The sequence below is a fragment of the Callorhinchus milii genome, unplaced genomic scaffold, assembly GCF_018977255.1.
Source record: "Callorhinchus milii isolate IMCB2004 unplaced genomic scaffold, IMCB_Cmil_1.0 Scaffold12, whole genome shotgun sequence".
In the NCBI taxonomy this organism is placed as follows: domain Eukaryota; kingdom Metazoa; phylum Chordata; class Chondrichthyes; order Chimaeriformes; family Callorhinchidae; genus Callorhinchus; species Callorhinchus milii.
The window spans coordinates 11,293,687-11,319,156 of record NW_024704753.1 but is presented as its reverse complement, the minus strand read 5'-3'; the positions used below and the strand labels follow the sequence as shown (position 1 = coordinate 11,319,156).

The 25,470-nt window shown below is 41.7% G+C and overlaps 1 protein-coding gene across 5 annotated transcripts in view; it reads left to right on the top strand.

Annotated features, from left to right (window-relative positions):
- setd5 (SET domain containing 5) overlaps nucleotides 1-22,321 on the top strand; it is a 125,088-nt gene extending 102,767 nt beyond the window's left edge. For 4 of the 5 annotated variants that reach the window (XM_007890251.2, XM_007890249.2, XM_042339671.1 and 1 more), the window contains 6 exons: nucleotides 6,562-6,618; nucleotides 12,083-12,640; nucleotides 16,296-16,633; nucleotides 17,251-17,426; nucleotides 19,052-19,161; nucleotides 21,072-22,321. In XM_007890251.2, coding sequence (XP_007888442.1) covers nucleotides 6,562-6,618; nucleotides 12,083-12,640; nucleotides 16,296-16,633; nucleotides 17,251-17,426; nucleotides 19,052-19,161; nucleotides 21,072-21,719 — 1,887 coding nt within the window. In that variant the 3' untranslated portion in view covers nucleotides 21,720-22,321. The remainder of the gene's footprint in view (nucleotides 1-6,561; nucleotides 6,619-12,082; nucleotides 12,641-16,295; nucleotides 16,634-17,250; nucleotides 17,427-19,051; nucleotides 19,162-21,071) is intronic. The other variant, XM_007890250.2, reaches the window with a different exon arrangement.
- Nucleotides 22,322-25,470: the final 3,149 nt, after the last annotated feature.

Genomic DNA, 25,470 nt, shown 5'->3' with positions numbered 1-25,470 from the left:
GGGCAGGGAGCGTGTTGGGGGCAGCTGGGAGGGCAGCATGCTAGGGGGGCGCGGGGTGAGGATCATGCAGTGGGCGGCAAGCTGGGGCTGGGCGGGGAGAGTGCTGGGGATGCAGTCGTGTAGAGCGGGGGTGGGACAGCGAGTGGAGGTGGGGTTGTGCTTGTGCTACATGATGAGTTTATCTATTTTTTGATTCTGAAATTCTGTTGTAAGAATCTGTTCATGAATTATTCTTTGTTTCTGTTTAATAGAAAGTTCCCATCTGACACAGCAAAAGCACGCAGAAAAAGCACCTTTTATAGTACAGTATTTTAATTCTTAATTGGTCCTGTTCTTTCCTCTTTCCACCTTTCATATGACCAAAATGATAAGACTTGAATGTGAATAGGTTGTTGTGGTGCTGATTCTACAGAGTGGGCGGGAGCAACTGACTTGAGTAATGGGGTTGATTGAATTGAATTGATTACTGTGCTCTGTTGCAATGAAACTTTGCGGCAACAAAGAAATTAAGCCAGCTAAGAGCAAACTATTTGGCCACAAATTTCACAGCCACCGCACTGACAGTACATGTTGTGAAGCACTTCGATATGTCTCAACGACATGATAGGGTGCTATATCAAATGTATTATATTTCCATTTTATTATAAGTATAATTTGCGACATGAAGACATTGATATTTGAACCTGAAGAGAAATGCTCTGAAAATGTTGGAAGAGCTTTTAAAAAGCCTGTTCACAATAATTCTCTCAAAAAATTTTCCCCTACAATGTTTGATTTGGGTGAAGGATTTTTGATATACATTCCTATATGAGAACTGTATGAATTGAATTCTCACAGCGGAGACGATCTGAAAGCATATTTTAAATGGTATCTGAGGCAATATTTTGAGATTTACAGCTGTGTGCTGTATTTTAAACTAAAAAATCTGCATTTCTTGATATGATACAGCAAATAAATAATAATAATCCTTGTATTTGATATAGCATCTTATCATGTTGTTGAGATGTCTCAAAGCGCTTCACAGAATACACTGCAAAGTTGACTGTATATTTTATGGGCCAACAAATATCTTATACAATGTTCCTTATCTCCTATGTCTCCACTCTTCCCCACGCCCCTCCCTACCCAAAATGAAAGTTGTAATCTTGATTTGTCTCTCCATTAACCAACTGCTGACAGCTTCATTTCACAATGTCAAATTCTTCAACAGTGGGTAAAGGTATATGCATGTTTTCCTCACACTCCAGGTTTGAAGCTATGTAAAGTGCAGTGGTTAGCATTAATCATCCAGGTGGAACATTGGTGAAGAATGTAATACCGTCATTGTGCTCTTGCTTCATAATCAACACGATACACATGGCGGAATGAGCTTGGTTTACAACAACTAGGGTCCTTCACGTAGGGTAGCGTCTCGGAGCACTTGACAGTGGCGGAGTTGATGCCTAGCCAGAGGGAGAGGTGGGGAGAGGTGACCTTAAGCACGTTCAAAAAAGATGGTCTTTAGGCAGGATTTGAACGTGGGCAAGGTGGAGCAATTAATTGAGGGAGAGAGTTCCAGAGTTTTGGGCCGTAGTGGCTGAAGGCAGGAGGAACAAAATAGGATGCTGGAGCCAGTCGAGCAGAGGCAGTAGGTGGTGGAGCAGGGGGTATGCAGATCAGGTAGGCAGGGAGGTGCCAGGGCATGAGGGGATTTAAAAACGTGTGAGAGGATCTTGAAATCGATCCGTTCGGTAATTGGGAGACAGTGGAGCCTGGCAACGACTGGTGTGATGGGGTACAGAGTTTTGTGCAGGTGAATATCCTGGAATTGGAGTTTTGAATTAAGTGAATTTTGTGTGGTGGAGCTGGGGAGACCAGCAAGGGGGGTATTGGAATAGTCTAGCCAGGAAGTGACGAAGGTATGGATGAAGGTTTCGGCTGCATTGGTTGTGAGGTCTCCTGTTTTTTTAATAGTTAAATGCAATTCTCTTTCTCTTCCCCTTTTTCCTCTCTCCTCCCTTGCATTTTCTGCTGCAACAATTCCTCCCAGTTATTTTTTTACCAAAGTTGTACTTGGTCTAATTACCAAGTGTGCTTGTTTCAATACACCTGCCTTTTCCATTAAGAACTTTTAAATGGATCAGACCTATTCTGCACCTGGACATCCATGTAACATATTGGAACCATTCCTTTCAACCAGCATTTACAGTTCTTCAATGTTCTTTTAAATTTCTACAATGGAAAGATGTATTCTCACTTGTACAGGAATGTCAAACTTTATTTCTATCTCACAGGACACCCAATATCTGTCTGAAAAAAATCACTAAATGGTTGAGGCATGCAGGAGCATTTCCAGACTAATTCTACCATTGCTTTTAAAGGTTTGCTGCTCTAGAAATGCTGTGGTTGGCCTGTGTCTTATTAATGCCACGTTATAACAAACGTTCGCTGTTCAACATTGACAGGAAATAATTCTCCCAGATGTTTCATGAAAGGGACAAGGGTAGCTTGTACTTCAGAGGGTTTTAGTAACTTGAGAATTCTCCAGTGCATGGACAAGGATTTACAACAATAACCTCTCTTTCTCCTCTCCCTCCCCATTCCAGACATGCCATCAGCATGGCTTCTGACCCAACAAGGAAATGGTTCTTATTTACATGAAACTCTGTCTAGACTTCCTCGATGGTGCTAGAAATTCCAGCTATGCATTAGCTGTGAAGCACTTTTAGAAGCAGGGTGTCATGTCAGGGAATGTGTGAGCTGATTTTTAATCTTGCTGATGCATTTAAGACTGTTCTAACACCAACTCCCTCACGAAACGCAAGGACTATGTGTTTGGCAGTCTGATTGGTATGGAAGTCATTGTTGGGAAATCAGCATGCAAGCTTACTGACTAGATGTCAGCTGAGCTGAGGGTCGGGCAATTTCCTACAGGGAAGCACGGCGAAACATGATTCCCTTTAACATCCTCCTCTTAGCTCAGAATGGGGCAAAGAGCGACCAGAGCGTGGAAAAAAATGCCTTCTGTCGCAGGTTCCCAATGGCTCAGTGAGTGGATACGATGAACTGTGTAATGAGCTGTTACTGTAAGTGTTGCAGGTTAAGCCCACATTTGCTGACCTCCACTGGTTGGCAATGAGGCACAAAAATTAACAAGCGGAAAGCTAAACCAGCAATTGCTGTACACTAATACCTGTTGGAGCATGCAGGGGCGCAGTCAGGTGTGATGAGGTGTGAAGAGGGCTGTCGCTCACTGTGTTCATGGGAACTAAAGCATGAAACTTCGTAATGGGAGTTTTCAGTACAAGTTCTGAGTCCGAAAGATCGACCCTTGCCAGTAGCCAGGGGTGCGTCATGCTAACCTGTAGCAATCTAACCAAAGCAATGTCCTTTCAGTTATCGGAATTCCACACTTCTGGGTGCTATGTGTTTAGCAATTGGACAGGTTGTACGTCACTATTGGGAATCGTCTAAGTTCAATGATTGTAGATCTCAGCTTAGCACTTGCTTTGCAAGCGAGAGACCTGAGTTCAATTCCAGGCAGGGGGCGAAACCTTGGGCAAGTTTCCTTACTCCACACAGAGCCTAATAATAATCCCTCCAAAACCAAAAACAATAATAAATTGATCATTTCAATCTACGACTGTTTGTGGGACATTGCTGTGCGCAATTGGCTGCCGCGTTCGCCCACAAATATACAGTCAATTCACTTTACAGTGTGTTCTGTGAAGCGCTTTGGGACGTCCTCCTGACGTGAAAAGCGCTATATCAAATACAAGGATTATTATTAATGCAACCCACTTCCGTTGGGCAGCGGACATCACTATTTCTGTCTGATTGAACCTTTACCTGGGCATGAGTGATGAGCCTGCCTCAGGGCTCTCAGATCAGCACTTTCTGTCTTTTAATGCTAGTCTCAGTTCAATCAGGTACATGAACTCAGCACAAAGATGGAAGTTATTAAACTTCTAAACATATTAATGAGAGAAGAATGTTTGTCTTTGGGATGCTGAAATTGCAGCCTTGGAAGCCTTTGAACTGAAGGAGCTGCAGCCTTTTTTGTGTCATGTTGTGGTTCAGATTTGAAAGAGCTTATATTGAAAACAGGATGCGAGTGGAATCGAGAGCAGATGCCTTTCCTCCGGATACAACCCCGTGTACCAAAACACAGCTAATATTAATTTCTTCACTGATCGCTTTTTGTTCCCAGGTAGACGGTTGCGGTTGTTTACATTGGACGTTCTGACGTTGGCCACATGACGGCTTCCTGTCAGGTCCTCAGGGTATATACAGGATGTACTTAGACTCTTAGCAACCTCCGATTAGATAGATGTGTGTGTGTTACCTTGAACTATATTTCATGCACTAATACTGTATAAAGTGAGAATGTTACACATTGTTCCAGGCTTGGCTGAGAAATCATGGGAACTGCTGTAGCATGGGTGAAAGATAGTTTGTGCTTTTGATCTGTGGTATATTGAATGCACGTTTGAAATATATTAATTATGTATTTTCTTAATAGATTGCCACAAGCTGTTTTGTACAGCAAAACTTTGACTTGTTGCTTTTTAAAATTCCACAGGAACTAACATATTCCCCATGTGCAGTGCAAGGCTCCTGGTTGCAGGTTTTAAACACTGATATAGTACAGTGAACATTCCTGATCCAATTCCGTTTGTATTATCAAATGAATCAAATAATCTTCTTAATACTTTGTTTGTTCACCAAAGTTGTTTTATAATTCTGTTCTGCAATACAATTTTATCCTACTTTGTTTTTTTTCCCTGAATTTAATTTCTGTGTCAAATGCACTTTATTGGTTCTGAACAGTGTTTGTCGCTTCACCATATTTTATTCCACAGGTTAGGTGGGAACAGTGGAGTGGTGGATTTAATCTTGGAATGTGCTGGCAAGCTAATGTTGAATTCTTTGCCCTGCTCCTACCTGGTTACAATGCAGACTTAAATGGCTGGTAAACTTGATAGCTTGCCAGAAAAAAAACATTAGTCTGAATCTAATGTAGACTTACATGGGGATGAGGGGAAAAAGAGAATGTGTTTATCTGCTCTGGCACTGAAAATTCCACCAGGTTACTCTCCTGCCCATTGTAAGAAATAAATTGTTTGGAGATTTTCTGGATATTGTGATTCCAACTTCGAACTTTTTGAGATTGCTTCCTCCACCCTTCAGCTATTTTGGTGCTACTTTAAGCAATCTGGGATCTGAATTTATGATTTTTTTAAAAAAAAAGTGTCAATGAGATTGATAAATGTTTAAAGGATCATTTTTTTAAAGTATTTTACTACACAGACTATAGATTGACCAAAGGACTGTGTAGGAGGGTGGTGTCCTGTTCTGATTCTCACCAAATACATGCATAGCTACCTCCAACGGCTGTAAGACCACCAAGGACGTTATTATAGAACCTGAATTTGAGGAATTCTTAACGCAGAAGCTTTATCAGAGTATTGCCGAGCCTGGTGTATGGCTTTAATCTGGCCATGGCGACATCTAGTTTCTGACCTGCTTGGCCCCGGCAGACTCTGGTCTGGACATTGACTCATTGCCATTTTTAATCTTCTAATGCATTTTCATAGACTGAGAACCACTCGGTTTAGTTTTGCATTGTCATTTTATTTTAATAAAGCCTAACATTAAGCCACAGGTTATAATTTTTTCTTGTAGTGCTTTGGTTTACAAACAAGCAAAGGGGAAACAAAAGCTTCCTTTGACTACCAGTTTTGTGAAATCTTCATCTCTCTATGAGAGTTGCATATGATGGGGAAGGAAGAAATGACTTTAACGGTCAATAACTCTTTGGTTTATTCAGTGAGCATTACACCTAGCTTATCGTTGGGTGTAATCGCCACCTTAGTTATTTTCCCATTCTTGTTTTGTTTGTTGGTAAGCTTTCCTCTCCCTCCTTCCCTTCCCACTCCATCTCCTCCATTTGATTTTTTTTAACCCAGTGTTCTGTAGCCTACATGATTATTTACAGTTCTGAGGATATAGTGCCCAAAACTGTGCTGTTTCACTGTACATGTTGTTGCTGTCTGCCCTCGTCTGCGAGTGGATCAACAGCAACTGAGCAGTTGTGGATGTAGAACAGTTGAGAACCCTTGAGATAGAGAGCCAGGGTCTGAGTGCCAGGCTCAGCTCCTTTATAAGGGATTAAGTTCCAACTCTTTCTGGAAGCTATCCTTATGTCCTCTTCCTATCTAGTAGTTCACCTGGAAAGATTTGGTCAGTAAAATTGAATGAGCATTCCAAAGATGTCAATGTTAAAACAGATTAATTAAAATGTTTTGCAACCTTTATATTAAAACTCCATTAACTTGTACCAGCCAATCATGTGCTGGTGTAGAGTGTTGGTGGTGCAATCACTGGCCTCTAAGGACCACTATTTGAGAATTTGGAGGTGACATCGCAACCAAAGAGTTTATTGCAAAATAATTTAATTTTTTTCCCTGTTGAGTTTGTTTGTAACTAAATCAGTTTTACAATAAAAAGTTGTGGCTCTCTTGCTTATGCTTACCCAACGTGTGAGTAGAGTTCTAATAACATGCTTTTCCCTTCTCTTAGAACATTTCCTCTCCTGAGACTTCCCCAGTGCATAGGCCTGAGCCACTTTCACCAGAGGTAGTTATCCCAGTATCTCACTTAGATTAGCAAGGCTGAAGTAAAGCCTTTTTGGCATCTCTCTGTCCCTCTCTCTCTCTCTCTCTCTGATTCCTGCATGACTCTGGTAGTGAGATACCTGGGTGATTTTGTGCATGTCTGATTGAAGTCATTAACCTTGCCAAGTTGTGATTTAGGGTTGGGACTAAATTTAGCAGCAATCGCCTGCAGAGAGAGAGAGTAAAAGAGAGAGAGAAAGAAACGGGGTCACGTCTGTCTGTGTATCTGCAGAGAATTCTAGACTAAAAATAGTAAACGAACCCTCAAAGGAGCTTTGAAGTTGCGATATGTTGCCAGAGCATGAATTAGCCATTTTTAGTAATTTGTACATACTTTCTGGCAACTTATTATTGAATTGTTAATTGCACGATGCATTTGCCATCCACCTGGGTGAGATCTGCAGGTGTATATTGAAAAGGTAGCAGTGAACATTACTATTATAAATGTCACTTGTTTTGTGCCCTTAGGTACACAGTCATGTACCTCAGGGAATTCGAATGTTCCAAATTCAATGAAAATTTGGAAATGCAAATTCCAAAAGTTTAATTATTTGTTTGTTGAAAAACTTAAAACTGACAGGTGAATGCGTCGTGCACCTAGCTCTGATATTTTACCATGTTTCCGGCCCAGGTGATGTCGTAACTGTGGTGCAGGTAAGTGTAACTGGTGAAGTGACTTACCAGTTACATGAAGCTAATTTAGGCTATTCATAGTTTTGATTTCATAAAACCAATTATTTTTAAAACTTAGATTTATATATAGAACGTGCTTTGGTTTGTAACTTGCACCAGGCATCCTTATTTCCATCTTTATCTGTTCAGGCTATGCCACTTTCTCCACCGACCACTAAGTGATTTTTATGTGGTATGTTATCTATAAGTTTGATGGCCACAAATCACTCTCAAGCAGTTAAATTAATTTGTGACAGTCTACAAAACAAACAAAATCATTGACCTTAAATCTAAAAGCAAAATCTGGTTTTAATTCCCAACTAAAGAGGCACTTTCTGAAGATTTCTTGCCCTTATCTCACAGGCCAGTGTAATGGCAGCCTCACCTAGTGGCTTCCATCTTGTACTGCTTTAGTCCATGGCAACTTTAACCAACATTAAATTTAACATGTACAGAAATGAGCATTGTTCCAGCGGTCTACCTCCCAAAGCCTTTTGTGCCGAGGACCTTAAATATTCAAAAATTTCACAAATAGACAACTCAACAGCCCCCTTCCCCCACGATATGGCTGCTCATCAATGCCATAGAAGTAATGCCTTTGAAGTTTCATCCTAGATGGTAAAGTGTTGGGCAAGCTGTTGCCATTAAACAATATTCCTGTTTGGAGGCATACATCAAAGGCTATTTTCCCCACGGTGGATTATTGTCCGAACTGCTCAAGAGGCAAATCATGGTGATAGAGCTCTTTCCACTGCAGGCAACTGTTCTGCTTTTGCTTTGAAGTGGGTCGCTAACTGATGCCTGATGCCACTCTGGTATCTTTTCCCCACTGTATTTCACAGTTGCTTGCAGACCAGATGTAGCCTATGTTCCTGCTGTAGTCTGCAGACATTGATGTTCTGTGGGAGGCGTCTCTGGTGGCAGTCACATGTAGAGTTGAGAGCAAGAAGCAGCAGCTACTCTGTGTATTGACAGCTGTGACCAACTTCATGCACTTCAAAACTCTGACATGGAGTCTTTCCAAATCCTTGGATTAAAAAAGCATTCTCACTAAATATAGTCCACCTAAAGATCATTCTTTGCCCCACCCTCACCACAGTAAAGCATGGTATTTTATCGAGGTTCATCCTACTTATTTAAGAAAGCTAGATCATTAGTCTGTTTTTCATGTAAGTGGCTGCATGGTCTCGTTTGCGCGTTGAATCTGGTGCTTGATCTTTGTTGATACACAGACAGACTCTTGAGATGGGTATTACTTGGAATATAAATTAACCTGCTGCTTTGTGAAGGAGTATTGGCTTCAATTCTCTGTTGTCACCTACATCAATTTATCTCTGTGTGAGTGGTAATAACATTGATTGTGCAGCAATTCTAAATGCCTGCCTAACTGATAAAACATTAACTCTTCATTCACCATGAGGTTGCAAGTATATAAGATGATTCATTTTCACAGATGAGACACAAGGAGTCTAGTGAAGCCAGAATAGCAAGGGAGCAATAACTCAACAGAGCTGAGTTCCCACAACCTGCACTATTTTAAACTGGGAAAACATCAGCAAGTTAAAGGACTGAAATTCCACCTGGTCTTATGTATTCATTGTCATAACATTTAGGATTAGGTTGCATTTTGGAATCATATTCAATCAATTTGGAAGCCACAGATGTTAAAAAGGATTGAGGAAAATTGGTGTCGAGATTAATTGAATTAAAAAATCTTCCAAAATTCTAAATATTCTTAACCTTTAAATCAATGCTTTTAAGATTAAGAATAGATGGAATTTCAGGCCTCAATGGTATTTTCTGACTGGCCTGTTCAATAATAGATTTATATTTATAAATAAATATAGACAATAATAATCAGCAGCCATTATCAGGGAGGTAAGAGAAATGACTGATTTTGTTGTGTGTTCCATAGGAAACTAATTTGATTGCACAAATGCATTTGTTTTTACCTTTTGCAAAGGTGCTTGTAACTAAATTGGAAGCATGCACATACAGTGGAAGGAAACTAGCTGCAGAAACAGCTCATTTTGTTCTCCATGTCTTTCCCTCCCTCCATAGCAAAGAATTTCCAACTTTTTTTTGAACAAAGTAAATACTTTTACTCTGACCTGACTCTCCCTCACATTGTTATCCAGGAGAGCAAACTGTTCTGACTGGAACAGTGATTAGTTTGGCCCTGGGATTGTCAAACCATCACCAGTACTTGCTAGAGGTAGTTTGGAGGTTCAAATGGATGGCTGCATGTTAAGCCATTCAAAACTTGTATCCAGAGTTGCTTTTGATTGTTTGCTCATAAACCAGATAAAACATAAATACTGGAGAGAATGGACATTCAACATTAAATAATGCAAGTGTTTATACAGTAAAAGCAGGAGTTACTGGTTTTAATCTCAAACTCCCAATATTGGCTGCCAGTCACCTTGTGAAAGAATTTGTCTGATCAGTGCTTGCTGATTCAAAGGATTAGTTGTGCCATTAAGTTACATTGATTAAGCATGTGCACTGATCTGTGACTGCACAGCCTGGCTCAGTCGCGTGGTTAAGGCATTGACTTCTGCCCTTAGTCTCCTTTTAGAAAGGGTGAGGGAGGAAAAGAGACTTGTTGATTACATGTCTTTATCACACCTTGTGCTAGGGTGGAAATGGCAGAGTTTGCATTAATACCTGAATTATCAATAATTAAAAGGAGGGGCTGGGCGAGAGGGATAAGAGTGTGACACTTTAAAAAGAATACACCTGCAATTCCCTAGTGAGACAATACTGGCCTTAGGATCATAAATTATCAATGCAACAGAAATTCAGCAATTTAATAGCTAGTTAGTTCAGATTCAGGAACCCTTGTGTCTGATTTGTGAATGGACATGTATTAAACCTGCCATCATACTAACTGAATGCAGGTGACTAGCAAAGCATCAAGTTTACCAATTTGTATTCATTGAAATAGCTTCCCGGGCGCATTTCTTCTATTGTGTGTTACTCTTATCAGCATGACACTGATGGCAAGTGAGATTGTATTGTATACCCACAGTATTGCTGACAATTTCTGGTTGTGGGGATGGAGAAAATAAAAGTTTCATTCGAGCCTGACGATGGGAGAAGTTGGCCCATTTGCTTGCAACCTTGCTTCTGTTTGACTCCAGCCAGCAAATTCTCAATTTATTGACCACTTCAGATGGCCCAACAACCCTAACTGCCAGAACACATTAAACTCAAGCAAAACAACATTTTCTGTTTTATTGGCTCTTCCCTGACAATCCGATGATGTTTGACTTGCCCAGTAGGTGCGATTAAAGGAGTTGAAGATTGTTTCTTTTCTTACCAAAAAGAAACTTCGGGGTATCAGAATGAGAGCTCATCCACATTGTTATTGGACAGGGAGTGTCATTGAGAAACAACCTCCATTTTTATTGAATGGGGGTATCGGTGAGAGATCACCCACATTATGTTTGGATAGGCAGGGGTGTGAGTGAGACCACCCACATTATCAGAAGGGGTATCAGTGAAAGGTTGCCCACATTCATTTATTGGATAGGAAGGAGTATCAATTAGTTTGACATTGTCTATGAACTAGATAATTTACAATTCTGAGATATTCTGAGTTTGAAATCTTACAAATGTTAGTGCAAAGTGGAGAGCTCTGGTGTCCTGGTTGACATTGAAAGGAGTAGCTTCCTTGTCCAAAATGTCCAGTTAGTCCCTGATACTCTGGAATGAGACTGGTGTTGGCTCACACACTGTTTGCAGACTGCCAGCCACCCTCACAGATTGGACAGAGCTATTTCTGTTGCTTTACTTTCAGTACACTCGGTATGTCTGTGATGCTGGATATACCAGCACTAAATAGGGCAGGGTATCTGTGGTTGTTTTGTTTTTAATTTAAACCTAGGGAGAAAAAACATTGCCAGTTTTAAAATAGCTCAATCTGAGCCCAGCAATTGAAGTGGCTGGATCATAGAATGTATTTGAATATTCATGAGGGAGAAGGGAATGAAGGAGTATAGGAGGTAGAGGGCATTAGGAGGAGTGGAGTAGAAACACTAGTATGGACTAGTTAGGCCTAATGCCTTGTCTCCGTAACAGCACTTAATTTTATATAGTGTTGCCCCTCTTCCGCCCCCCCCCCCCCCCCATAGAGAAGGCTCCACCGGTGCTATGGTTCTGATAATGATTGTCAAGTCCACTCTTTCCTATGTGTCAAAGACACAGCAATTTTATAGGTTAAGACTAGGTGAAACTTTGGACCAGGTCTACAAACAAACTTATAATATTATAATATAGATTCGATATAGCAAGCCATTTATTTTACTGTAAATCCTTTTAGCATTTGAAAGACGCTCGAGAAGCCTACCATTTCTCATGGTGTTATCCTTTAGTCCATTCTCTGAAAAAAGGTTTAATTTTAAGGCCATTTTAAAAGAAACTGCAGAAAACTAGTTTCTGAATTAAGACTGATTTTAAGAATTTTTCTAAGCTCCGCATGATCTTAAATTTAAGAAAATAATTGGGCTGAAACTACAATAAATGTTGGATTTCAGAGTGTCTCATAGAGTGGAGACTACACATATAACTATACATTTAATGTGGAAGACTTATTAAAGACTTAGAAATCTAGTTATATTTGCTGTGCTGGTGTTTGAACAGAAGCAGGGTTAAGCCAAATTGAGTTATTTGCCTCGAATTGAATTATTCCCCTCGTCAAGCTCATGCAATTTGCTGTCTCTAACAAATAGTTCCTCCTCTTTTCATTTCAGCCACCTCTTAGAACTGATTATGACCAGTCCAGGACTGGCTTATCAGACCTCTCCCTTCACCCTGGCCTGGACACCCCCCCATTCCAGGTCACGGGGGTCAACGATGTGTCTCTGTCAGATTGCGCTGAACTGCTGTCCAATGCTCCATTAACATTCCCCTGTGACACTGAGGCTGGCATTGCAGGAAAAAGCAGTGACATTCACTCGCCGATCAAGAACACAGAGCAAGCATTCAGGACAGAGTTCAATTTGATATATGCCTGTTCACCTTTGAACTCCAATCTCCGAGATTTGACCCCTACGCACAGGCTGGAGGGACCATACCGAGGACTTGAGAACCGAACCAGTTATGTCAGTGACCGGAAATCTTCCCAGCTGGAGCGAGGGTTTGGGGATACTGTATACAATAGTCTATCGGGAGATTCCTGCTTCACCAAGCAAAGTCTTGGACACCTAGCAGAGACATTACAAGGATCTTTGTCACCACAAGCAGACCGGCAAGCTTTATATCCTGAAGGAAATACAATATCCCAGCAAAACCCACCACAGAAAAAGAAGGCAAGTAACACCATGTATAGTGTCGTGCTCTAATCAATGAATATTGTTGACAGAATTCAAATATTTTTTTAAAATGAGTTGCATTTTTGATGCTCCCAGAATAGGTGAGAATCTGCAGGCCAGGCCACTGGATGATACCAGTGTTCCTGCTTGAAGTGAACTCAATCTAAATTATCAAAAGTCTCTAAGGATGTAATTCCAGCATTAAGAAATAAGGGTATTGAAGGAGAAATTGTTTACAACACAGTAAAATCACTACAAAATCATATCCACCACTGAACTACATATCAGTACTGTAAATGTCAGCGCTGACTGGTGAGTTACTGCTGCCTGCTTTTTGATGTACTAGACAAGACCCCAGCATTAGCTGCTGGATGGCTTCTGCAACTTATCTTAATGATAAGTATATAATCACAATTGTTGGGGACTGAAAAACACCACAAAATGTCTTTGCCCACCTTATATTTAATATACATCACCTTTCATCACAGCAATGTGGCAGCCATCATTCTTCTTTCTTCAACAACAGTCCAATTTGCGAAGAATTTTAATTCTATCTCTGTGTTTGTTTGAAGGGCTGTTGGTTTCTCCCACCCAGTTTGTCTGTACTTTCAGTTACCCATGTGCATAAAACATTCTGACTTACAAGTGTTAAAATTCAAGGCTGTTCCAGCCAGCCCTCAGATTCTCAAAAGCTTATTTAGGTTATGGTGATCAATTCCAAATAGTTTGAGATGTGCAGTTTTGGAGACATTTTTAATGATGTGTTATTCAGTTCTGCACAGTAGATATCTCTGTTTCTGTTGCTGTTTGACAAATTGCTGTGAGGCTGGTTTAGTTAATGAAATTAAAATCTTGGGACGTTTGCACTGGAATAGCAAAGATTTTAAATAAAGGGAATCAATTTAAGGTTTTCAAAATAATGAATGGTTTATATGGTGAAGCATCTTCACTTTGCAGTAACTGGAAGGAAAATGGTCAGACAGTTTCTTTTCTAACAGCATGGTTATAATGGAGTACACCACAAAGGATCAGTTACCAATGACATTCTCTCCATTTATGGAGTATCATCGAGGGGCTCGTTCTTTGTTCTCTATCTCTGCTGTTTTCAACACTGGAAATCAATCTTATCTTTCACTGCCACCTCCTCTCAGCTCCACCTTCATGGTTCTGTACTTTACAGGGTTCATTCTTACCCATCCCAGGATCTCTTCTTTGTCTCCCCGGACAGTCACATGCAGTGTTCCTCAAGGCTCTTATCTTCTTCGCTATCTGTCAGTGCCTTCTCACCTCAGGCACTGATGGCATTAACCTCCATGTGGATTCACACCCCACTTCAAGGAGCCAGTGCAGAACCTTGATGTCTTCCCAACTTTAAACCCCACATCCTGCTAAAGATGTCCAAGCCAAGATTGTCAAATGCCTTAGGACTTCCTCCCGTGACGTGAAAAACGTTGTATAAATGTAATGTTTTGATGTATTGCACATCACGCTCTGACCCACTCAGCTTGCCCCCACAACTGAAACATTGCCCGCCTCCACCACTACCTCAAGGACAAGTGGTGTTTTATTTTCATTTTTTATTGCTGGTGAACCAATAATTTACAGAAACATTCTGTTCGCCCAGTTCAGAAGACACGATGGAAAATAGCCAGTTATCCTGTAATTGTCAAAATAATTCAGTCGCAGCAGTTTAATGTTTCATTCTGGCTTGGAGCTCAGTTACCAAACGTCGCTGTCAAGATTTGATCATATCCCAATTTGTGTAATAGATGATCAGGACAGTACAATACAAATCAAATTTACAATACAAATTTACATTTATACAGCACCTTTCACTTTGAGAGGAGGTCCCGTGGCATTGATGTAGTGGTTCTGTGGATGTTATGCAAGAAACAGTGACACAACTGATACAATCAGATAGTCAATCAGATATGCATCAGATAGTCATTGCAAAACTCCCAAAGGTCACAATGTCATCTGAACTGCAAAGTGTAAAACTATGTTTTACAGAAGATCACGTGGAATCCTATAGCTCAGTGGTTAGAGCACTTGCCTCGCAAGAGAGAGACCTGGGTTGGATTCCTGGCAGGACGACATCTTGGATAATCCCTCAAGAAAAAAAAACAATAATAGATTAGTTACTTCAATCCACGACTTTGTCAGACACTGCTGTGCGCAATTGGCTGCCGCATTTTGCCCACAAATATTACAGTCAATTCACTCTACGGTGTATTCTGTGAAGTGCTTTGAGATGTCTAGAAGATGTGAAAAAGCACTATATCAAATACAAGGATTATTATTATTTTTATTACTTAATTTATGTGTTTCTGGCCTTTTTGGGTAGGTCTGGTTCTTGCGCTGTCTGGCTTTTGGTTTGTTTTTACATTTAGAGCATAGTTTAATCTCTATCACTTCAGGCCCTAAAGCCCTATGAGAACAGTAAACAGCAATGATTGAGTCAAATGGCATTGAGCGCTTTCCCAGGAAAGGAATGTACTTTTAATGTTGAGTTTTCAGCCCCAGGAATGCACTGTTACTTGTAACGCTGTGTGTCTAAACATGATGGAGTGGTTACAGTTGCTCATTGATCTGTCAGGAACTACTTATCATTCCAGTGGCTGCAGTAATGCCCCAAATATACCAGCAAAGCAGGTGAGAGGAATGTGGATGAGCCTGGACCTGAACCATTTGATGTCTGCTCGAGTAAACAAGTGCTGGTTTTGGCTCTTTTGAAGACAGGAACTTGTAATGCTCAATCTATTGGACACCTATCCGTGTTGTCTAAACACAGCTGTGAATTCCTATTGGAAATCTTTGCATTGCTTGAACATGTGACGGAAAAGTGGTTCATAAGAAAGATCTGTACTTCCTTTCCGTCTGTGGAGTTCTACTGAGTTCACCATATTCCAGTGTTTGCTGGGCTTCCACCACCTGCCATGCAACTGCCTCAACTGCTGGACCTCACATCACCCAACCGTTTCAAGCTTGCAGACTGGTTACCGACCAGTGTTACTCTCGAACCAACTGTTAAGAGACCTTGAAAGAATGGTTCTAGGTGACTACATGAACTGTTTTGGCAGAGCCCACAGGGATCCATCTGATCCCTGTATAATACCCACCCTCCAATTCTTTCATTGCAGCATAAATTTGCTTTTTCAATCCAGAGACCTCGCCTCAACTACTCTTCCTGGCACCCTGGTCCTATCTTTAATTACTCTTTAGGTAAAGAGAAACTTCCTCGCATCTGTCCTGAAATTGCCCTTTGCAACTCTAAACCTAGGTCCTCTTGTTCTGCTATATTGATGCATCTTAAAGTATTGATCTGGGTTCAATCATTGTTCATAGCTTCTGAAAGAGGGAAAACTGGTTGTTCTGGATATACGAGGTTCTCCAAACCAGCTAGTCGTTCTTAGATAAAGGAATCTTTTCATTAGTGATCTGCTCTGGACATTTGAAACCATTTACTGCTGTGTTTGTCTATATAACAGCGGTCATGTAATCTCTAATGAATCCAATCCTGTAAGGCACTTTGAGATGTTACTTTCGCATTAAAAGCTGTAAATTATTGTCCCTAGCTTTAGGTCTAATACAGCCCTAGCACTTTTGTCAGTGGAATAAGGTATTGTGGGTTCTGACGTTGTGTGTTTTCCAGGTATCCTTGTTGGAGTATCGGAAGCGACAGCAGGAGGCCAAGGGAAGTGGTTCCAAATCTGACAGCCTGGACCCCTGCAGAACAGCCAGAGGTGGGGGGACCCCAACTCGACGAGGTAGTGACTGCTCTTCTGCACAAACACCGACCAATGGCGACTCTGGAGCCATTTCTCGGTCATCCCACAGGTCTTCATCTCCCCCAAGTGGCTTCTCCTCACCAGTGCACCCCTCAATGCCTCAGATTGAGGATGTTAGTCCAACGGATTCCAACAGCGGCAAGAATGCCACACTATCTGCAACTTCCACCAGCAAAAGTAGAGACAGCATGAGCACCAGGTGGTGAGTGTGACATTTGATTGTCTTCATTACAGCCAGAATCAAGGTTCTGATGATCCAATGTAGTGAATGTAAACCCAGACACGTGGCACGGTGCAGCACTCATGGTGTAAATTTCCACATGATCACACATATTGCATGATTTGGATTACACTGGTGAAAATCTCTCCCGTATTGGTCGCAGCCTTAGTACAAAGTATTGCCTTTTCCTGTATACAGCACCTGGGACGAGGTGGAGCAGGAGATTTACTTCATAAATATTCCCTGTAAATATTCAAACTTTAACTTCCATAAAGTTGCAGAGTTTGCAATCAGCACAAGCTATGTTGCTTCCATTTATAATGTGCTGGCTCCTAATTATCAGATAAATTGTAAAGCTGGCATAGCTGCAGAAAGAGAGGTAAATGGGTGTTTTTAAAGGGCCTCCCATGGCATCACTTGTAGAATATAATCCATTATTCATAATTGATTATGGCACTGCATCCAGTTGAGATTCAGGGACTTTTGTAATTTGGGATGGGGGGGTGTGGGGGGTGAGACAGACCTAAAAGAGGGAAGGAAGAATAAATGAAACTTATTATATAGGAGAGAAACATGCTGCTTGTGTGTTTCTGTTTCAGGATGGTTCCCACTTCGGTAGAACGTTTGCGGGAAGACCGGGGCATGTTGGAACGGGTTCTGAGGAGGGTGGAAATTGGAAGTATAAAGAGGACGGGAGACGAGAGGGGTACTCTGGACCGTGTTTTGCGGAGGGTAGAGACTGGTGCTGCGGACTCGGTCAGGGAGAAAGACACAGGTATGAAATCGTTAATGTGTTAATTTCTAAAATAACATTAGTCCTTTATCTTCACTTAATTTATGTTAGTTACTATCATAGAATAGAGTTTTGCAATGCAATCCCTTAAATGCATGCTTATTGTTAGTTTTAAATTGCAGATTTACTGCTTATTATTTGTGTTTGTACTTGAGCTAAAAGGGGTGTTGGTTCCAGGCACCATCAACCACTTCCAGGGAAGTTAACATGGATGAAATGCTGAGAAAATTTCATTTTACTGTTCCTTCATTTCTGCCTCAATTCCAGTTTTGAACTTTCCTATTGTTTGTTGTTGTTGTTTGAGGCTTTGCTTGTCACGCCAACTATCATCCTGGATGCTTTGAGTGAGGTTTCTAATTTTGTATCAAATTATGGCTAATTTGTACCATATAAGTAGCCACCTCAGACCATTCAACAACAACAACAAAATCACATTTGTATTGTACCTTTCACGTCAGGAGGACGTCCCAATGCCCTAGGATGACTTCCCTACTGAAGAGATACTAAAACATTGCTTCTGACTTTGTGGTAACAGCTTTGTGGAGCTCTTTGATAGAGCAGGGATTATTTTATTTCTCTGTGTGTTGAGAGATGTGGAAGACACAGCATCCCTTGAAGACTAGTTAGTTGCTACAATGTTGTTACCTGCCGAGTCTCACTGTCCACAGGAAAAACTAGTTGTAGCTTAATCCTTTACCCAGGATAAGACAGGTATGTCAGAAAATGGAGTTCGAAAGCATCTCTCCAACTTACCTAGTTGGGAACAGGTTTGGTAGAGTATGCAAATGTTTCATCAGAGTTGGTTTCATCATACTCCCAAGTATCCATTTGGATTCAGGGCAATTTGAATAGGGCTATGAGATGGGGTGCCAGGGCATTGATACTCGCAGCATGTTCCAATTGTGGGACTGTGGAACTCGAAGGGCACCCATTCGCTATTTCTTGTCCAGTTTATATATGGGAACAAAAGTAGGGTATTTGGCCCTTCAAGCCTTCTTCTTCTTTGCCTTGCATGGAGAGTTGACCGATTTCAAAGGTTCATATTCTGACCTCCTCAGTCCCACAATGTGTGGAGAATATCATTGAAGTGAGGAATGAAGAAAGCCCTATAAGGTAGGTAATCTTACTTGTATGTTTAATGCGTTTGAGGAACGGCCTTGAATTAGTCAGGTCACAATTCTCACAACATGCACTCTACCTCCAAAAGTTGCCTGCATCAAATAACCCACTGACTGGGATCTAAAATAGGATCTTTCCAAAGAGGTGGGAAGTACGTACCGAAAGTTGTGAACAGTGTGGGGGGGGGGGGGAATTCCAGGGACTATAACTCTATGTCCCTAAAGTCGTCTGTTTTCCCTTCAAGAAATCACTGTCTGGGGGTTAGGTTCAAATTAGCACTTCTTTGTGTTTTCTATTAGCATATCCCTTTGCGAATAACTTAATTCGGTCACATTTCCCACACCGTTATCTATAGAACATACAAAAGACGAGGCAGGAAAAGGCATTATGTGACTAACGTGCACAAGTTTTGGAGGTGTGGAAGGCATCAATATTTTCAATATTTCCATTTTCACCATCAGTAACCTCTCTCTATACTTTATTTTCAGATTCCATTGATGGTGATGGACTAGAGGCACAAGGCCCTTCTCGCACCAAAGGTTCTCCTATCCATAGCCCTCAGAGATACAGTCACAGCCCTTCCAGATACAACCATCAGGTAATCATGCATGGCACTGGGATAAATTTGTTGTGTTAGTTTGGCTCAGTTGGCACCATTCTCACATCTGAGTTAGAAGGATGTATAGCTCGAAGCCCCTTGTAAGGACTTGAGCACATAATCTAGACTGACACTTCACTAAAATGTTGGAGGTGTTGTGGTTTAATTGAATTAAACCAGTCCTGTGGCCTATTCAAGTGGATGTTAAAGATACTTTATCACTATTTGAAAAGAGATGGGGAGTTAGTTTGTCCTGGTGTCGTAGACAACAATCCTCCAGATAAAATTGGGCAGTCATTTCACGGGAGTTCTTTAGCAGACCTTGCTGCCTCCTATAGAATATAGCGACGACATTTGGTAGTGGTTACTGTGAAGAACCAGCCTCTCCTTGTTTGGCAAGGATTCTTTTTAATGGATGTTTGTGCATAATTGAATTTGTCTTTGTATATGGTATTTTCTAAGATTTTTGCGCACAATAAGATGCTAAATGCTGGGAGTTGAATGCTTACTCATTCTTATCCATATAGTGCCAGCCCTAAGCATTCCCAGGACAGGTGAGATGGGAGTAAATTTCCATATACCCTCACCTCACTATATATATTCTTGTCTATTTGCCCTTTGATTTCTCTTGGTGAAATTGCAGGTTTAGTGGTGTAATGTGGTCAATTAGGGGCAATTTTCTGCTGTGAACCCATTACCTAATGCTACTTTTCACATACGAGTCTTCCAAGTTGGAGCGAAACTTTCATCCCATTCGTCCCAACTGAATTTGAACTTTGACCTCCACTGAGCTACTTAATTTCCCCGTTGCCGGATTCCCATTGTGGGAATTTCCCAAAGGCTCAATAAGTAACACACACTGCTTAGAGTAGAGAGACAGATTTGGGAGTTCCCTAGTTCAGTCCCAGCTCTTGTCCTTGTAGCTGATCTCAGCCAGGGCAGTCATAGGGCACTTACAGTTCATCTCAGCACTCCTTAGATTTGGAGGGGGAGAGAGAGAGAAAGTGTCAATTCATTTCCACTCTTTTTTTGTAACTTTTGTTGAAACATGTACATGCTGGGTGAGGCCTAGACTGGCCTCAACTGTGACGGCAAATGCAGTGAAATAACATGGCAACTTGCCCCTGAATGTCCATTTGTGCATAGGCCTATACACCTTAAGAAGAGAAGTTGGAATAAAGTATTAAATAAAGGGTGGAGGGCAGAGAGGGTTGGAGGGTGGCCGAAGTCACAGTCGAAGTGGAGGGTCTTGAGGCGTACCTTGAAGGAGGCAAGGGAGGGAGCAAGGCAAAGGGATTGTGGGATGGAGTTCCAGAGGGTGGGGCAGGCAGGCTAAAGGAGTGACTGCTGATGGTGGGGCAGGCCAGGCAGGGGACATGGAGCCTGCTGAGCGGAGGGAGTGGACAGATTGATAAGAGGTTAGCAGGTCGAAGAAGTGGGAGGGGGGCAAGGCAATGGAGGGCCTTGAAGATGAGGACGAGAATTTTGAACTTGATCCCCTGAAGGATGGGGAGCCAGTGGAGCTGGGTGAGGGTGGGTGTGATGGGGTCACAGAGCCTGGTGCAGGAGAGGATACAAGTTGCAGGGTTCTGGATGATCTGGAGCTTGGGGAGAGAAGAGCTGGGAAGACCGACAAGCAGGGCGCTGGCATAGTCGATACATAGAATGGAGAGTAGTCCAGGGGCCCATTGAGTTCACTCCACAATCCATCTACCATCCAACACTGTTGGAATCTCTCCTGGTACCATGCCCTCCCAGGGGAGGTTAAAAAAAAAAGCAGATTTATAGTTGTGGGAAGCACTCGTAGTCTCTTGTCAAAATGCACTTTCTTTTAAATGCGAAAACGTTTTTAAATGATGTGTGAAGTCGTGTATTTTTTATAAATGATTTTAATTAGTTTTGATGCTCAGCTCCTACAGGTGCAGTCTGAGGGCCACTCTGGGGAGTCCCACACGCTTCCACAACAGAGCATGTCACCTTACAGAACGCACAGTTCCTCCAATGCTTCCTCAGCTCATGCACAAGGACATGTCTACAGGTCTTCATCCCAAGTTCTGGGGCAGAGTGGATCCCAGAGTCAACCAGATTCCAGTCTCACTGGGGCCCCTCTCTCCACTCTGTATTCCAGTCCGATCCACTCAACATCAGCTGACACCTCTGTGGTCCAGTACGTAGGGAGTTCTGGGTACTACAGCGGCCAACAGCAATCTGCGAGTGTCTTGCACACATTCAGCAACACTCAGCAGAAGACTAATTCAACCAGTTCTCACTCTACCGCTGCTAGCCCACTACAGAACACCACAAAAAGCATAATGACTGACTCCACACATCCCCGGCCCCCGAGCCCTGCAAACGCCACCGCGTCACAGACTGCAAGGCCATGCCAATCTGGTTTACGGACCTTAAATCCAGCAAGTTCGGGGCAACCACTTCACTCTGGAACTAAACTAACCACAGCAGCAAGTTCTCAGCACTACCGCTCAAGTACTGGAGTAGCTCAGTACCAGCCCTCACAGGTCCAATCTACAAGTCTAAGAACACAGCCAAGCACGTACTAGACTTGGCAACATGACAGACCCAGCCATGACCATTTTGGAGATGTTCACCCGGATGTATTGTTCATCACCTGTGCTTGTTTATATAGGGCCACCATCATGGACCATGTGTGGCATTAATTGAAATGTATGGACCTAGAGTTCTGGACATTGGTGGGCTGATACCAGCATTTACTAGATCCCCCACCCCTTCATACTGTACAAAAAATAAATACAGAATTGTGTACCTATTGGTAAGGTACAGGTTAAGCTTATTATTCAGATAAATATTTCCTGCCCCAGTTTATTTTAAATAAACTAGTCACGTGCAGTAAGACTTTTTTAAATCAAAAAGAGCATTTGTAGCATCGGGTATTAAGACAGGGGGATGGAGGGTACAGGTAGGGTGGGGCGAGTTTGTGTAGACAGCCATTCCACGTGCCAGCTTCTCACACTTATACTGTAATATCCTGGAGTAGATTTTATTTATATAATTTTATATATAACCATTCTAGGCTAGCTATTACCTACCTACATTGGCAGAGTTTAATCCACGGTGCTGCGAGGAGTTTTTATTTTACACCTGAAGCTGCAAGTCTCCCAGTGTCGAGACGGGAGCAAGCGAGTGAGGAAGAAAGGAAGGAAAGGTTGTATTTCTAGTGACTGTTACAATCTTAAGATTTTTTTGTTTTATTTTAATTTGATATCTTAAATTCAGGTGTTCGTTCAACTGAAGGGGAAGTGGTCTCCATTTTAAAAAAAGATTAACGTGAAAACTACAGGTTATAAAAAGTGATGCAGTTGTGCTGCATATTGTACAATGGGAATTTAATACTGTTCTTTTATTCAGAACACTCTGTATATACCACAGCTACCTGTTATCCTCAGAGGATTTTGTTGCCCAACTTTGCATTATGTACATTGATTGTTAGATTATTTTTGTGTATAATCTCTTTCTCTCGTGCACCTTTTTTTCTTTTCCTTTATACAACAGAGCTTTCAGTCTCCCCATTGGGCATCAACGTGTGAATTATGGGTTTTATTATTTTGTCCAGGATTATTTTTTCCAATGTGCGATGTGCATGAGGCGAGTTTGATCCCTGAATGTAGCTGTTGACTGAGTTGCACATCATTTACAATCAAGGAGAATTTTTAAAAAAATTAAAAGTAAAACAGTAGCCTTGCTTTCAGAACATGTACAGTCAACCCCTCCTGTGGAGTGTACAAAATAAAACAGTTCATTTCTGCACATATCTCTTTCTTGTATAGATTTATTTTTTTACATTTGGATGGCCCAGGTGATTATCTCTGCCCACTTTTTTCTCCTTCTGTTCGCCTTGCTAATGGGAGATCCCAAAGAGGGATGTAGAAAGCCCTTTGGCATGTTTCACTATTCCTTAGGGAACACCCACCAGCATTTGATGCTGTCTTCCCATTACAGCATTAAATGGTTTCTATCTTGGTCTCAACCCCCTTCATTGTTAACCTGTTCCAGCTATTCCCTTTGAGTAAAGATATACTTTGTTATACCTGTCCAAAACTTTCTCTTCTCAGCTCTGAACTTGTGTTTTCTTGCCGTACTGCCTTTGTGTATCTGAAAGTATTGTTCTGCATTCACATATAGATGGACTACCACCTAGTCTTTACAGACTCTGTTCTTGATCCAGCTGTTGAGTGCACAGGAGGTCCTCCGTCCTATGGATAAGCATCTGGCTTCTCCTGGCAAATAGATTGAGATGGGGAAATCTGTGTAGATGCAAACGTATTAGAGAGCCAGCATGCTCTTCAAATCCCTTCCTCATTTGAAGAGATTGATGTCAATAAGTAATAACATTCTCCAAATTATGTAACATAGTGTCAGGGCTTCTAAATATAGCTTACATCACTTGTACAAATATAGTGATATTTGCTTTCCGAAATTAATTGGATTCAGTTGTAATTTTCAGTGTTATCCATGGTGGTGTGATGTACAGATGAGTACTTTCATTAATAACATTGATGAGAGTGTACTTGCTTCCTCTACTGAAAGAGGATTTCCGTAGTTTTTGAAGTTCGTTCAATATGTGTTTTGTAGTATTGCTTTATTGTTGTTGTTTTAACTTGTATGCATTCAACAAGGTTAAAATGTTATCTTAATGCACATTTATTCCCTAAGAAGTAGGTAATTGGTGATGGACAAAGGATAATGGATCTTCACTTGATTGCAACTGAGCATTGTCAATCTTTTGTCATTGCTGGTCCTATCAATCTAAAAATGATTGCCTTTTCCATCATGAAATGAACTGCTGTGCTCCTTCTGCCATAACTCTTCACTTTACAGTAAATTCTGTGAAACACTGAGACATCTCAACGATGTGATAAGGCGCTATATCAAATGCAAGGATTATTATTATTACAGGAGCAGAGAAGCCAGTGATAGAATGTCTGTTACAGAAGAAGACTGAGAAGAGAGCAATGGTGGCAGATTGCACTCAAAACTCCAGTTAACCTTGCAGCTAAAGCCCTGAAGGGTAGGGTAATTCTAGCTGGACAAGCCACATGAAGCTTGCCATAAAAGGGCTTTCAATGGCAAGCTACATGGTTTTAGCTGATTAAACCCAGTAGTACACAAACACACTAAGGTCCCCAAGCCAACTTGCACTTAATAGTCCCTGGAATTAGGTCAGCACAGAGTACCTTACCCAATTTACCAAGGAGATTTACCAGGATGGAATGAGGAACTTTAGGCAGAGAGACTAGAGAAGCTAGGATTGTTCTCCTTGGAGCAGAGAAGTTTAAGGGGGAGATTTAATAGAGATGTTCAAAATTATGAGGGGAGTTGATGGAGTGAACAGGGAGAAACTGTTTCCACTGGCGGGTGAGTCGATAACCAGAGGACACAGATTTAAGATAGCTGTCAAAAGAACCAAAAGGGAGTTGAGAATGTTTTTCGTACAGTAACTTGTTCAGATCTGGAATGCATTGCCGGAAAGGGTGGTGGAAGTAGATTTGATAACAACTTTTACGAGAGAAGTGGATAGATATTTGAGGGGGACAAATTTGTAAGGCTATGGGGAGAGAGAGCAGGAGATGGGATTAATTTGGACAGCTCTTTCAAGAGCTGCCACAGGCATAATTCTATGATTCCACCATACCATTCCAATCCCGTCACAAGGAAAATTCGATCTGAATGTGGTATATGTACATGGCACTTTTGGGCTGGATATTCTTAAGGACAGTGAAGGATTGATCAGATTAAAGATAATTGACAAGCTTGAAAGTTGACAACTCTTCCCTCTCACAGAGGGATTCAAAGTAAGGAACATCATCTCAAAATTAGTGTTTGGATGGTTAGAAGATGGTCAGGCGCTGACAGCATCAGCATCCAAGGCTGCACTCTCCACCTCTCAAAGCCAGTCAGGAAACTCGGTGTTCTGTTTGACACTGAGCTGTCCTTTCTTCCCCACATCCGCGCCACAATTGGCACTGCCTTCCACCATCTACGGAACATCGCCAGACAACGGCACTATCTCACCCTCACGCTGCTGAAACACTGCTCCACGCCTTTATCACCTCAAGGCTGGACTACGGGAACTCTCTCCTCACCGGCCTTCCCGGCACCTCCCTCCACACTGCAGGTCATTCAGAACTCTGCAGCTTGTGTACTGTCCCGCACCAGACTTCGGGACCACATCACTCCCACCCTCGCCTCCACTGGCTCCCCATCCCCCAGTGCCTTCGCCTTGCTTCCTCCCTTTTCTCCTTCAAGGCCGGTCTCAAGGCTTTTCTCTTCGAC